Source organism: Salvelinus alpinus, chromosome 31, assembly GCF_045679555.1.
Source record: "Salvelinus alpinus chromosome 31, SLU_Salpinus.1, whole genome shotgun sequence".
Lineage (NCBI taxonomy): Eukaryota > Metazoa > Chordata > Actinopteri > Salmoniformes > Salmonidae > Salvelinus > Salvelinus alpinus.
In genome coordinates this window covers 10346378-10358768 of record NC_092116.1, presented here as the reverse complement: position 1 = coordinate 10358768, position 12391 = coordinate 10346378, and the positions used below count along the sequence as shown (strand labels likewise).

The 12391-nt window shown below is 45.9% G+C and overlaps 1 protein-coding gene across 4 annotated transcripts in view; it reads right to left on the bottom strand.

The window, feature by feature from the left end:
• Positions 1-5: 5 nt before the first annotated feature.
• The window catches only part of frem1a (Fras1 related extracellular matrix 1a), a 30390-nt gene continuing 18004 nt past the window's right edge, over positions 6-12391 (bottom strand). For 2 of the 4 annotated variants that reach the window (XM_071378144.1, XM_071378143.1), the window contains 27 exons: positions 12149-12345; positions 11902-11992; positions 11647-11814; positions 11098-11306; positions 10712-10805; positions 10351-10603; positions 9920-10123; positions 9463-9648; positions 9013-9209; positions 8031-8256; positions 7670-7814; positions 7111-7252; positions 6611-6803; positions 6095-6359; positions 5426-5843; positions 5038-5239; positions 4669-4813; positions 4222-4351; positions 3932-4004; positions 3693-3842; positions 3243-3469; positions 3053-3100; positions 2753-2956; positions 2330-2461; positions 1952-2067; positions 1771-1856; positions 6-1690 (listed from right to left, as the gene is read on the bottom strand). In XM_071378144.1, coding sequence (XP_071234245.1) covers positions 1488-1690; positions 1771-1856; positions 1952-2067; positions 2330-2461; positions 2753-2956; positions 3053-3100; positions 3243-3469; positions 3693-3842; positions 3932-4004; positions 4222-4351; positions 4669-4813; positions 5038-5239; positions 5426-5843; positions 6095-6359; positions 6611-6803; positions 7111-7252; positions 7670-7814; positions 8031-8256; positions 9013-9209; positions 9463-9648; positions 9920-10123; positions 10351-10603; positions 10712-10805; positions 11098-11306; positions 11647-11814; positions 11902-11992; positions 12149-12345 — 4704 coding nt within the window. In that variant the 3' untranslated portion in view covers positions 6-1487. Of the gene's footprint in view, positions 1691-1770; positions 1857-1951; positions 2118-2329; positions 2462-2752; positions 2957-3052; positions 3101-3242; positions 3470-3692; positions 3843-3931; positions 4005-4221; positions 4352-4668; positions 4814-5037; positions 5240-5425; positions 5844-6094; positions 6360-6610; positions 6804-7110; positions 7253-7669; positions 7815-8030; positions 8257-9012; positions 9210-9462; positions 9649-9919; positions 10124-10350; positions 10604-10711; positions 10806-11097; positions 11307-11646; positions 11815-11901; positions 11993-12148; positions 12346-12391 lie in introns of those variants that run through there. The other 2 variants (XM_071378145.1, XR_011672084.1) reach the window with 2 other exon arrangements.

The window sequence follows — 12391 nt, the reverse complement described above, 5'->3', positions numbered from 1 at the left end:
ATAGATTTCTGGAATAATATACGTTTATAAAATAATTGCATACAAATCATTACATTTGAAATGGAATGTGAAATTAAAATAAATTCTGTACAGTAACTGGCTAAAATGTTGCAAATGTCACAATGTAATTTGAGAAAGCAACTGAGTGATCCCACAACTGCATACGAAGCTGTCTCGAAGGCAGCTGATGCCTTTCTGTATTTGTGGAGTTTCTGTGGCATAATGTGAACTGTAGAGTTGGCACCATATACACTCAGTGGCCAGTTTATTAAGTGCACCCATCTAGTACTGGGTCGGACGTACCTTTGCATCCAGAACAGCCCAAATTCTTTGGGGGCTGGAAATGTTGCTCAATTTTTGTCAAGGGATGTAACGTGTGCCAGGAAAACATTCCCGACACCATTACACCACCACCACCAGCCTTTACCGTTGACACCAGGATGGGGTCATGGACGCCAAAATCCTGACTATGCCATCAGCATGACACAGGCAATGTTTTTCCACTCCTCAATGTTTTTCCGTTATCTGCCAGTTTGTGGCCCGCCTGTTAGCTTGCACAATTCTTGCCATTCTCCTTCGACCTCTCTTCAACGAGCTGTTTTCTGAGACACTGGAACTGACGATCATACCACGCTTAAAGTTGCTTAGGTCACTAGTTTTCCCCCACTCGAACGTTCAATCTAACTATGACTGACTGCCTCGATGCCTGTCTGCCTGCTTTATATAGCAAGCCACGGCCACGTGACTCACTGTCTGTAAGCGCAAAGCATTTTAGTGAACAGGATGGCATACCTAATAAACTGTCCATTGAGTGTAGTTTCAGTGATGAGAGTAACCTGAATCTTAAGTTGTTATTCATAAAATATAACATTTTGTTAATACAGAAATACTATAGTCCACAAACCCAGTTGTGACTGATTTCAGACAAGACAGTGTTACTACCATCAAGGACTGTACATTTGAATACAACCTTGAGACGGTGAAATCAAATAATACTTGAAATGTACAAGTTGAGAGGTATGCGTTACTCACAATACAATTTGTTATACACAGATATTAAATATTACACAGATGACCAGTGCAGCAGTTACAGCACTCAACAATAATAATAGTAATAAGTATAGCTGTTACACATGTGAACAGTACTGTACATGTTAAAGCTACTCAACATTAAGAATGGTAAGGAAACCAATGTCATTGGAGTGAGCGATCCATTTAAACTACAGTAGCTGGGAAAAGCGTGAACTTCAGCGGTGCATGTGTGACATGTTTGCAACTGATGTGTTTGATGCAGTACTTCCGTTTAATTAAAGCTGACCTCTTCATCTATCTGTTGTACCGTAGTAAATCTCCTTTGGGTGATTGGTTGATGTTACCTGTATGAATACAACTTGTCTTGAGGGTCAGCTCCATTCCTGTTGGAACAGCAGTGAAAAGAAAATAGTTCTGATTCATAGCATCAATCCAACGTAGGGATCAGCCTCGGCTCACGTCTTGATGTAACACATGTAGAGATGTCCCCTGCCCGTCTTACAGTCTCTGATCTGCCATTTGGCCCTCCTCCACACCAGAACACACCTCCTGGTCCCCTTCCTCTTGCCTCTGGCCGGGCTCTTCCTCCAGTTGGTGTAGGTGATGGGTTCTCCACCCACCCATTCCCAGCGTCCTCGGCTCTCCCTGTCGTTTAGACCTGAGAGATGGAGAGGACAGTGAGCGAGGTAGACGCACGCACACACGTTGAGCCACTTTTCAGGATAGGATACTTTTTACCTATCCAGAATGGCTTCCTTCCACTGAAGTCCCACAGCCAGTCCATGTCAGCCTTGGAAGAAACGCTCACCAGATTGGCTTGGTGACTGGAACCACAGGAAAAATAAGAAATGATAGGTTACTACAACACAAAGGCACATTCTCGCAAAATAGGTCACGTGTTTCTTGTTCCCCTCCTCACCTCTCCCTGCATGCCCTGATGGCGGTGCTCCACGACGACTTGCGCTCGGTGCTCAGGAAGTAGCAGTAGCCGCTGTGATAGGTCCAGCCCTTACGACAATTCTGAGCACTGACCATCTGTGTCGGGGAGGAGGAAAATGGCTGGCCAGTGAGGTGAGAGTTCATTACTGAAATATGAAATGGCTAACATTAAGGGCTGGTTTCCCGGACACATCAAGCTCAGTCCAAGACAGTGGCCCAGAATGTTGAGCTATGACTTGGTTAGCCCATACTCTATGACCCTGAAATAGTCTAAGTATGATATTCATAATACAATTGGCCAATTGACGAGGGTGCATTATTATTCTGTTTCAGGCACCATCCATCCCAGATTGATTACCTCATCAGTGGGAGCCCAGGGCTTCCAGGAGACCCCGTTGCAGTGGAGGAGCCCGCCTGAGCTCTGGTTAAAGTGTAGGAGCCCCATCAGCTCTGGGACACAGGGTTTAGGGCCAGAGCTAGGTGAAGCCTCCTGAGGGCCAATATTATTAGAGTAAGTAACACATTTAGTTAATTTGTTCATCATATTGGAAGTAGTTTATAGGCCAAGAGAGAGAGACTGTAATCTATGCTTTGGGTTTGTTTATATAGCCACTGCCACCAATGTCTGAATAACCCTCAGTGTCTGTTTATATTGAGGCGATTTCAGTCCTAACTTAGCTGTTCCACCATGAGATCCAAACCTCTTGATGTGATTGCCGGTGTTGTACTAAAGTCGCTACGATATAGAAACTGTTATGAATCAAATGTAACGATGACTCACCTTATTGGGCTGCTCAGGCATTGTACGTGGGAGCAAGCTGTCACTCTTCGTCTTAGGGACAGGTTTAGGGTTGTTGGGAGCCACTGGTGGTGCTGCTGCTGCATGTTGCTGCCGCTCTCTGCTGGTCACCTGAATATTAGCCTTCCTTCCCTTCCTAGACGGAGACTTGTCATCCTCCAGGCGCACGGACATGATCCCGTGGTACTGCAACCACAGAGAGGCAGTGAGAGAAAGACCGTGATGGCTGTCCCTAGGTTGGATTCGCTGTGTTTAGATTAGTGCAAAAGGTCGTAGCCTTACCGTGAACACAGTGTCTGTTCCATTACGATGGACTGACGATGGTGGAATCTGTGAGAAGATAATACACGATCAAGTTGTACTACACAACTCTTAGGTTTAGCATAGTTTAGAGTGAAGTCTTGGAACAAAGACTTGGGACAAACCTCAACAGAATAACAGTCACACTGGTGATTACAGAGTAAAAACTCACTGTCTTTCTATTGGCCATGGCTCTGAGTTTCATATTGGGCGTGGCGGGCACAGCAGCGGGCACAGACTGGGGCACACCATCGCCTCGGGTCCAGGTCATCTGCTGGTCTCCCTTGGCAAGGGGTAGTGTCTCCAAATGAATGGAGCCATGTTGGCGGTAGGGCCCTGACTGAACCTGCTTCCCCCCCAGACTGGAGCCCATAGTGACCCGACTGGATCCACACTGTCCTGGAAAAGCACAGAGACTTACATTGAGATTTTGAAACCACGTCAATACTTCATAGAAGGTTGGTGTATTGTCTCTATCAGTCTTTGGCTTCCTCGGTTCCCTCCAGTTTCAATAACTTGACAATGTACAACCTTTTTAGATTAAAATAAAGAAACGGCATTGACTCACAAGACAATAGAAACGGTTTCTATTTGATTTAGTCACTAGTTCCCCAGTGTTCACCTTTCCCAGAGTCCTTGATTTTAACCAGAGCTTTGGAGGTGCTGCCTACTACGGTTCCCTCAGGGGACACCAGTGTCACTTCAAATGTCTCCTCTGCCTCCTCCAGGTGATCTTGGGTAATTTCAATACGCCAGCTCCTTTTGGATACGCCTTCATAGAGAGCACAGGTTTGAGTTACCTATCTCGCCTAATCTATGATGGTAACTCATATCAACATCCCACTCCAAAGCCACACGTACCAGGATCAAACTGGATTAGGCTGGACGGGCTCAGAGTGAAATCCTTTCCAGCAGTCGCTGTGACCTCTCTCACCTAAGATATTGACAAAAGGGGAATCCGAAAGTGACATTACATTAATCGCACTAAAATGGATTTATAGATTTATAGTGCCATCAATCACTCGATTTACCTCACCGAGACTAACCTGGTTAAATAAAGGTAAAGAATTAATATATGCAATTTAGCAGAATTTGTAGATTACAGGAATTGTTCTAAGAACCATACTGTTTGAAACAGATAGATCAGAAACCTTGATGGTGATGTACGAGGACTCGGCCATGTTGCCTTTCCGTAGGACGTCCAGTGAGACAGTGCCCTGGTCCTCACATGCCTGGTACTCAGACACAACCAGCTCCACACGAGACCACTTCAGTTCCAGTCTGCAGCATGGAACCATGAAGAACACAGCACAGTGAAAACAGTTTTACACACTTACCAAAGATCCTGCGTTGCCTCTCCAAGTTGATTGAGGGTGATGGTACGTTCTTTCATTATGAGGACACAGTACATATGTTACAAACAGAGACCAATACGGTCGTTGGGGACCGTTTATCAAATCTTCATAAGCTGTCATATAAATTGGCCTTGTCATGTACAGTAGTATGTATGTAACCATTGGTTCTCTCCTCCCCCTGACTGACCACAGTATGTAGAGCATATTAACACTATTTGTGTCTTGCGCGGAGTAGCAGCTCACGTGTGGGAGGGCCCAGTGTTCCCCAGAGGGTCTGACACTCTGAACTCCAGGCTGTCCGACAGGGCTTCTGTCGCTGGGTCTATGATATACACGATAGTCCTTTTGCTCAGGTCCCTCTGAGTGAAACGCTTCTGGATAAAGCTGCCTGCAACCGCACAGTGTAAGATTGACTGTTTACTGAAGAGCAAACACAATTAACCTGGGGTCTATGGGCTATCGTATGGTCTTTTTTTGAAGGAGCACTGATGGCCTAATTAAATGCATTTGGATTAATTGTGTGTAAAATAAAGAATATATTCTGTATTTTCAGTGTACAAAAGGATAAAACTGAGGGAATGGGGCCTGACGCCCCTGCATATAAGGCTTCACCTTTAATCGTATTCTCCAGGTAGCCAAAGTATGGTGGTCTGTGGATGTGGAAGGTGAGGTCTTCGTCCTTGGTGTTGCCGTCCTGCGCTCTCAGCTCCCGGGACGAGAGGTAGATGCCATAGCGACCGTCAGACAGGACTTCAGCCTTCCACAGAGACTGCAGCTGCACAACCTCAGGAGCCGAGCTGTCCAAAGGCTCAATCTGGAATATAGGGTCTTGTTCATTAGGCACATCAAAGGCGTCCATCAAAACATTCCCAAAACATTGCACAACTAATTAGTTTGATTCCACTACTATTGAATAAGTTGCTGTGCTGATCTACTAGTGAAACGGCCCCTCAATCGACATATCTGGGCAGAGGTGTGTATGCAGATAAGTGTGTCCTACCTGAATGGTAAAGATAACAGGTTCCGTCTGTACCCTCCCCTCCAGCAGGAAACTCCTGTTGGTAGTGTCAGAGGCCGTGAAGGCAAAGCGGTCGATCTGCGACGGGCCGCCCCCGTGCCTGTAGGTCACCTCCAGCTCCTGCAGGTCCCACTGGGTGAAGTTACCCCCGGCAGCGAGCGGGACACCGCCCCGGAGCAGGGTGCCGTACTGCGGAGGCTGGGCCAGGAAGAAGAGCAGGTCACTGGGTGGGGTGTCGGGGTCGGACAAGGCAAGGGCGTCAGGGGTCACCGCCATGGAGGAGTCCTGAGGGACTCTCAAGCCGCTGTTACAGGTCAGTGATGGCAGCACGCGGTCTGTGGTCTCAACGTAAATCTCCAGGGTGCCGTTACGGGTGGCCTTGCCGTTGCTGACGACGAACCTAGCAAAGACAAACAGGAGCATGGCAGGTTCTTAGGGGAGGGTACTTCATGTCATACAATGTATCAAACTTATAGATGTGGGTCAGATTTGGGCCATCTGCTATCTGTTATGATGGCTACAGTCTTGGAGATATAAAAAAAAAAATCTACAAACCAGCATCGTTTGCAGCATGTTCCAACCACTATTATGTGGAAAATGTTTAAGATTATCAGCTGTTTCATTTTATACATTTAGAAGGGTTGCCATTACTGTAGTGTCTCCAGCGACGCGGTGGCTCTGTTGTCGTGGACGTAGCCCACCAGGTTGGCAGCGATGTCCATCTGGCTGAAGGTGCTGATGGCCACCCCGGGGTGTTTGATGTACTCCATGTGGCCGTTGCCGGGGGGGACTGTAACAATGTAGAACAGCTCCTCGGGTTTGTCTGTACCGTCCGTCGCCAGCAAGACGTCTGTGGTCAGAACCACGCGCTCACCGCGGCTGGTCTTCACCGGCTTCACAAAAATGCCAATGTTTCCTGGGAATTGATAGAGAAAGTGAAGTCTTAAAAATGAAAGTTTGCACAAATTGGTTTACACAACATAGACTTATAAACCAGCTTATTTTATTCATTATTTTAGCTGTGTTTAACATTATTATAATAACATAAGACAACAGTAGTAGTAGCTACCAGCTGATATGATGAGACTTCTCTACTAGTGTTTGTTTATAGCAAACTGCATAATAGTGCACTTCCCAGTTTGGTGGTCTGTCCATCTGTTCACAAACCTTTCTCCATGTCCTTGAGGGAGATGTGGAAGTGCTGCGCGGGGGAGCGGTTCTTCCCGTCCAGCAGGTGGAACACAAAGAAATCCTGTGTGTGTCCCAGTGGCCCCGTATGGAGGTAGCGCAGCAGGTTCATGTCCAATGTCTCCTGGGTGCAGTTCATCCCCGCAGACTGGGTCACCCAGTCAGAGCCTACCTGAGAAGGGGCCATGGACAGTTAGGGAGAGAACACATAATGGAAGGCACATAATGACTGAATGTTGATGATTTACTTACAGTGAAATCATTAGTGGACAAAGTAATATCTTTAAAAAAATATATATGTTGACATGCATAATTTTGCATGTTTCAAAAGTTGAATAATGAAGTAATATATATATATATATAAATGCTTTTTAAAAAGTGAAATGCCCCTTTAAGCTAGCATGGAACAATACTTTCTATCCTGGCATTTGTTAATAACACCTACCAGTTCATATCAGATGATACAGGAGTGTACTGACCTTAACCTGTAGCAGTCCCTGAGTGGGAACACTCTCCAACATGTAGACTATCTCCTGAGAGGTAGTGTCGCTGTCCTGAGCAAAGAGATTAGCACTGGAGATCAGCCTAGCCTCGCCTGCCTCCACCTCCATTCCATTGTTCCTATAGGGCAGACAACCATGTTTGTTTTAGGAGTAGGGTGAAGTTGCGTGGGTCAGTTTTGCATTTCCCCCACTAACAATTAAAGTTAGGACTGGGGGAGGGGAAACTAATTCTAGATCTGTACCTAAGGGAAACTTCACCCAAACGGTTTGTTTATTAACTTGTGTGAAATGTGTACCGAATGTCCACAGGAAGGAGAAATTGTGGTGTAGTACTCAGGAAAGCCAGAAGGGGGAGCACAGATATAAGGGAAGTCTATATTAGGCTGGAGGAAGTTTATACGACCTGTTGTAAACTGGTTGCAGTATGTTCCATGTATGGATTATTGGTGAAGTAAACTCATAGTAAACTCTACAGAACGTGCGGACATCAATTAATTGTTTTCTCTGTGTAAATGTAGCAAGTCCCATCTATTACCTTATGACTCGAGGCTCCTCATCATTGACGGGGAGTACGTTGACCATCACGTGCCTCTGGAGCTGGTGTTTCCCATCGGTCAGATGGATGGTGAAGCTGTCCACCATGTTCTCAGAGTCATCGTGCATGTACATCAGAGACATACCTGAACAGTGGAGGTGAACTCATTATTTTAATGTGCCTGTATGTATAACACCACGACTGAAGCTCACTAGTACACAAATCCCACCAAATTGCTCTATTTGAATCTCAACAGCTTTTTCATGCTCTTCAGGATCACCAGTCTCAATAATAGCACAGTACTACGGTGTCCACATTAGGACAGCCTCTGAGTCACAATGACTTGGTCACGGTACAGTACCATTCCTCAACTCCTGCATGGTGAAGTCCTGGACCAGCACCTCTGCGTCCCTGTGCCTGTTGACGGGTCTTCCATTGGCGGGCACGTTGTTGCCATACGTTCGGCCCATGATGGTGCCATGCTGGGGGGCCTGGACCACGCTGAACAGCAGGTTGTTCTTAGGGACGTCCAGATCCACTGCGTTTATAATAGCAGGGTCCAGCTCCTTCATATGGCCCTCTCGCACCTTTTTACACGGGAACATCAATGGGGATGTCGGTTAAATCGGTCCGGATGTGGTCCTAGAGTGCTTTGAGAAATGTTGCACTATAGAATAGGTGGTTAGCTGGTTTCAGTTGTTGTAAATGTGAAATCAGAGAGTGAAGAGCATGAAAAATGCCATCACTAGCACCTTAGTGGCTGTTGCCCAATATACATGGACTTTAAATCACTGGCCACTTTAATAATGGAACACTAGTGACTTTAATAATGTTTACATATTTTGCATTACTCATCTCATATGTGTATATACTGTATTCTATTCTACTGTATTTTAGTCTTTGCCGCACTGACATTGCTCATCAAAATATTGATATATTATTTATTCCATTCTTTTAGATTTGTGTGTATTGCTGTGAAATTGTTAGATATTACTGCACCATTGGAGCTAGAAACACAAGCATTTCGCTACACCCGCAATAACATCTGCTAAACATGTGTATGTGACCAATAAAACTTTATTGGATTTGAACTATAATAGCTTTACATAGTGTAGACAAGACGACTCCAAATCCGGCCCAGGAAAGCTACAAGACGTGCAGGGTTTTGTTTCAGACCAGCACTAGCACACCTAATTCCACTAATCATGGTCTTCAGCCTGGACCAGGTGTGTTAGTGATGGGCTTGAATAAAACCCTCCACATCCAGTAACTCTCCAGGACCGGAGTTGGTTGGTGGTGACCTCGGCTGTGGATAATTGACAGCTTGACGACGGGTGACTCACCGTGATATTTCTGGCGAGAAACTCCGGGACCTCGTCATTGATGGGGGTGATGATGATGTAGAAGTGGACGTGGGCAGAGGTGTGTTTCCCGTCAGAGACACAGAGCATGAACTGGTCAGCGGTTGGCTCGATCCTCTGGTGTCTGGACTGGACATAGTTCACATGTCCGTTCATGATGTCACTGTAAGAGAAGGAGGCTGAGGAGAGACCGGAGGAGAGATGCTGAGGTGGAACCGGGAACCTTTACAGTTAATAATGTACATACTGGTTATACATACTACGAAAAGGGGACAAAGTTTGAGTTTTTACAAAGGTCAAAGGATTGTTCACTGCTTATGAGGGATTCCATATGGCTTGAGGTTACAGCATTACAGTCTAAGAAAAAGTGCAAAGCCTGTGATGTGAATGGGGTTAAATGAAGACAAATATGACGGGGTTAAAGCTACTCACCGATGCTGATGCCTGTGTTGCTTTTCTCAAATCCAGGACTGGGCAGGATATTCTCGATGTAGCCATACTGGGGAGGAGAGACCAGGCTGATCACCAGCTCCTCCAGGGGAGTGTCCACATCCGAGGCACTGAGGTGGGCTACAGTTATAGGGGCCACACCTCCCTCATCCACCACAAACACATCTCCTACAAAGGAGGAGAGGAACATCCATATTGATTGACCATTTAGGTATAATTGTGAGAGAAAATAGTAATCGAATGCACTATACAGTATTGCTCAATATTTTACTTTTCTGTTGGTGAGCCCAGAGTGTTGCTTTCAGTATTTTTCCTCCACTTGCTAATGTAGGTGTACGTTTGCTCTTGAACCGTTTCACAAAACTCAAGGATACTAATAATGTCTGAACCTGAATAAAAAGAATCCTAGGCATTGCTGCAACATCACTGCATTCATTACCTGTTGCAATAGAAGGCATCTGACTGTCCACAGGGAACACGGTGACCTTCAGGTCATACAGAGGCAGGCTCTCCTGGACTTGTGCCCTGCCTCTTTTCAATGTGTCCCCTCGGTCCTTACAGCATGACGTAACATTCTCCGTCTGGCCGTCGGATATCACAAACGTGATTGTGTCGTGTCGAGGGGCTAGTCCAATCTCCGCTCCTGAGAGACATACGAAACATGATTGTTTTTGGCTTCAAAGAAGGGGATGAAATAATATGTCTATAATCATGTTTTTTGACTCACGCAGAAAACCACATGATGGCCAACAGAAACAGTTTTAAGATGTTAGGGTTAATGTATAAAATATATATTTTTTAAATGGAATGGTCATAAACAAGCAATACACTTATAGTGGTGCATGGATGAGGTAGATTTAACAATAATACCTGTGTGTTCGTAGGTGATACTCCCTGCGACAATGTCTGCCTGAATGAAGCGATCGACCACAATGGCGTTTTTGCGCACCACGCCATGGTATGGCTGGCGGGCAATCATGTAGGTCAGACTGTTGTCGTCACTGTCTGCGTCTGTGGCATAGATGTACTCAGCGGTGATGATGACTTCCTGTCCCTCTGCACAGTCCAGAACAGGTTTCAGACCTGGCATGAGAACTGGAACCTCATCATTGATCAGTGTCACCTGTTGAAAAAGATATGGTCTTTGACTCTCATACAGCAAACATTCACTGTAACATCTTTTTGGCTCTGTTCGCATCGAAATGGTCATGTACATGAAGTTTTACAGTACCTTAACTTCCAGAACAAAGTTGATTGCGTTAATCCCATCGGTAGCGATTAATTCAATGGCATCTCCCACTGTTTCCGAGCTGTCGTGTTGATATCTGCACGGACAAACCAACACAATTGTAGTTTGACAATACAATAGGATTGTTGACACAATTTGACTCTCCTTGTTATCGAATCAGTTTATGTCCATGCTGTATATAGATAGCCAATGACTGCGCTGTTCCAAAATTCATACTAGCATTACGCATAGAATCAAGCATTCTATTGGGTATACGTTCTAAACGGTCTATAGTGTGGCCATTGGAACGCAGCCAACATGTCCAAACTTCTCATGAGCATTGCAGTGTGTTAGGGTGCAGTAATGAAGTGTCATCAATCATATCTAACCTAACTTTTAGGCTTTTCAGGTCGCGAACAGTGAAGTTCTGGCCCGGTTTCATGGAGAAGCCATCCAGCTGAACAGCTCCGTGCCAAGGCTCTCTCTTCAGCTCCACTCTCAGGCTCTCCTCTGTAGAGTCATGGTCTGTCAGCAGCAGGTGGTCCGGACCCACCCAGCACTCCCCACCCTCGTCCACTGTCAGAGGTTTCATGTGCACCTGGGGAGGGAACATAAAGTATACAGCAGGGTTGTGCAATGAAGGGCCTGAAGGGATGAAACAATTCTGTCTCTCATTCTTCTATTTAAGGGCTAAATTGTCTGTTCAATTCATGATATAAATTGACCAATTAACTACCAGGTAGAAAATAAAACCCAGTAGTACTTTGGCCTTCGAGGGCGTCAACCGCCTTGGTGTAGAGTCTTCAACCTGCTTCAGCTACTCCTAGACAGCTTGTGGTAGAGTTAGCAATGCTAGCATGATTGTGACCGGTTGGGGGTTAGCCTACCAGTACACAGAAGTGGTATCTAGCTTGATAACTTTGAACACAACCTTATACCTCTGGGGCCAGGTTGTCCACTGGCACCACAGTAATGTTGAAGCAGATGCCAGCGACTGTGGTTCCCTGCTGGTTGGTGACGGAGAGCACCAACTGGATGTGCTGCGGGTAAGGCCCAATGTCCAGGATGGGAGGCATGTAGGCCACTTTCATGTAGTTGACTGCATGCTGGAACAATAAAGGTGTTAGTAAACCAAGTCTGACTTTTCCCCCGTCCAGCTACAATAACTTGGGAGTAAACATATCTGAGCTTACCTGTGTGAATAACCTTAACACTGGGGCTTCAGGATCCTTGGTGAACTTGGCAATGCTGTCAACCAGGAACAGCCTCCCTGCATCATGGCCCCTGGCCAACAGGAAAATAGCACATTGAATGTAACAGTCGAGTTTGCCTTAAAGTATTAGCATTGGTATCATTCTTCCCCAATGGTACCAAGTGTACAGTATGCATTCTATCCCTGCAAATGGCAAAAACAAACTTAACTCGACATGAGATGCTCACCCATAAGACCTGCTGTAGAAGGGCGGAGTGGTAACAGTGTATGTGAGCTCGCTGTCAGGGGACTCCAGATCGATGAAGTGAAGCTGCTTCTTGGTCAGGTGGACCACCTCTGTCTCTTTGACCACCAGGCACCGAGTCACCCCAGGAACCTCTTTAGGTGGCTGGTCAGGCACAGGGTTGATGTGCACCACTATGACCTGCAAAGGTGGGACGCCACATTAGCTTTGAATGACATTTGAGGAG